The sequence below is a fragment of the Calidris pugnax genome, unplaced genomic scaffold (genome assembly GCF_001431845.1).
Source record: "Calidris pugnax isolate Ruff unplaced genomic scaffold, ASM143184v1 scaffold541, whole genome shotgun sequence".
NCBI classification, from domain to species: domain Eukaryota; kingdom Metazoa; phylum Chordata; class Aves; order Charadriiformes; family Scolopacidae; genus Calidris; species Calidris pugnax.
This window is the reverse complement of record NW_015091272.1, coordinates 59,563-59,765: the sequence shown is the minus strand read 5'-3', so window position 1 is coordinate 59,765 and position 203 is coordinate 59,563. Positions and strand designations below refer to the sequence as shown.

The following is a 203-nucleotide window of genomic DNA, read 5'->3' as shown; positions in this document are numbered from 1 at the left end:
GGGGGGGGGGGGTCAGGTGGGCACCGGGGGGGCTCCCGTTGGGTCCGAGGAGGAGATGAGGCGTTTGTTGGCCATGGCTGAGGTGGCCGAGGAGGAGCTGAACCCCTTCCAGGTGCTGGGCGTGGAGGCCACGGCGTCGGACGCCGAGATGAAGAAGGCTTATCGGAGGCTGGCGGTGATGGTGGGTGCTGGGGGGGGGTCTC

At 70.0% G+C, this 203-nt stretch overlaps 1 protein-coding gene across 1 annotated transcript in view; it reads left to right on the top strand.

Annotated features, from left to right (window-relative positions):
• Window positions 1–7: 7 nt before the first annotated feature.
• Window positions 8–203, top strand: part of DNAJC14 (DnaJ heat shock protein family (Hsp40) member C14) — a 2,286-nt gene continuing 2,090 nt past the window's right edge. The window contains exon 1 of the mRNA XM_014960560.1: window positions 8–181. Coding sequence (XP_014816046.1) covers window positions 56–181 — 126 coding nt within the window. The 5' untranslated portion in view covers window positions 8–55. The remainder of the gene's footprint in view (window positions 182–203) is intronic.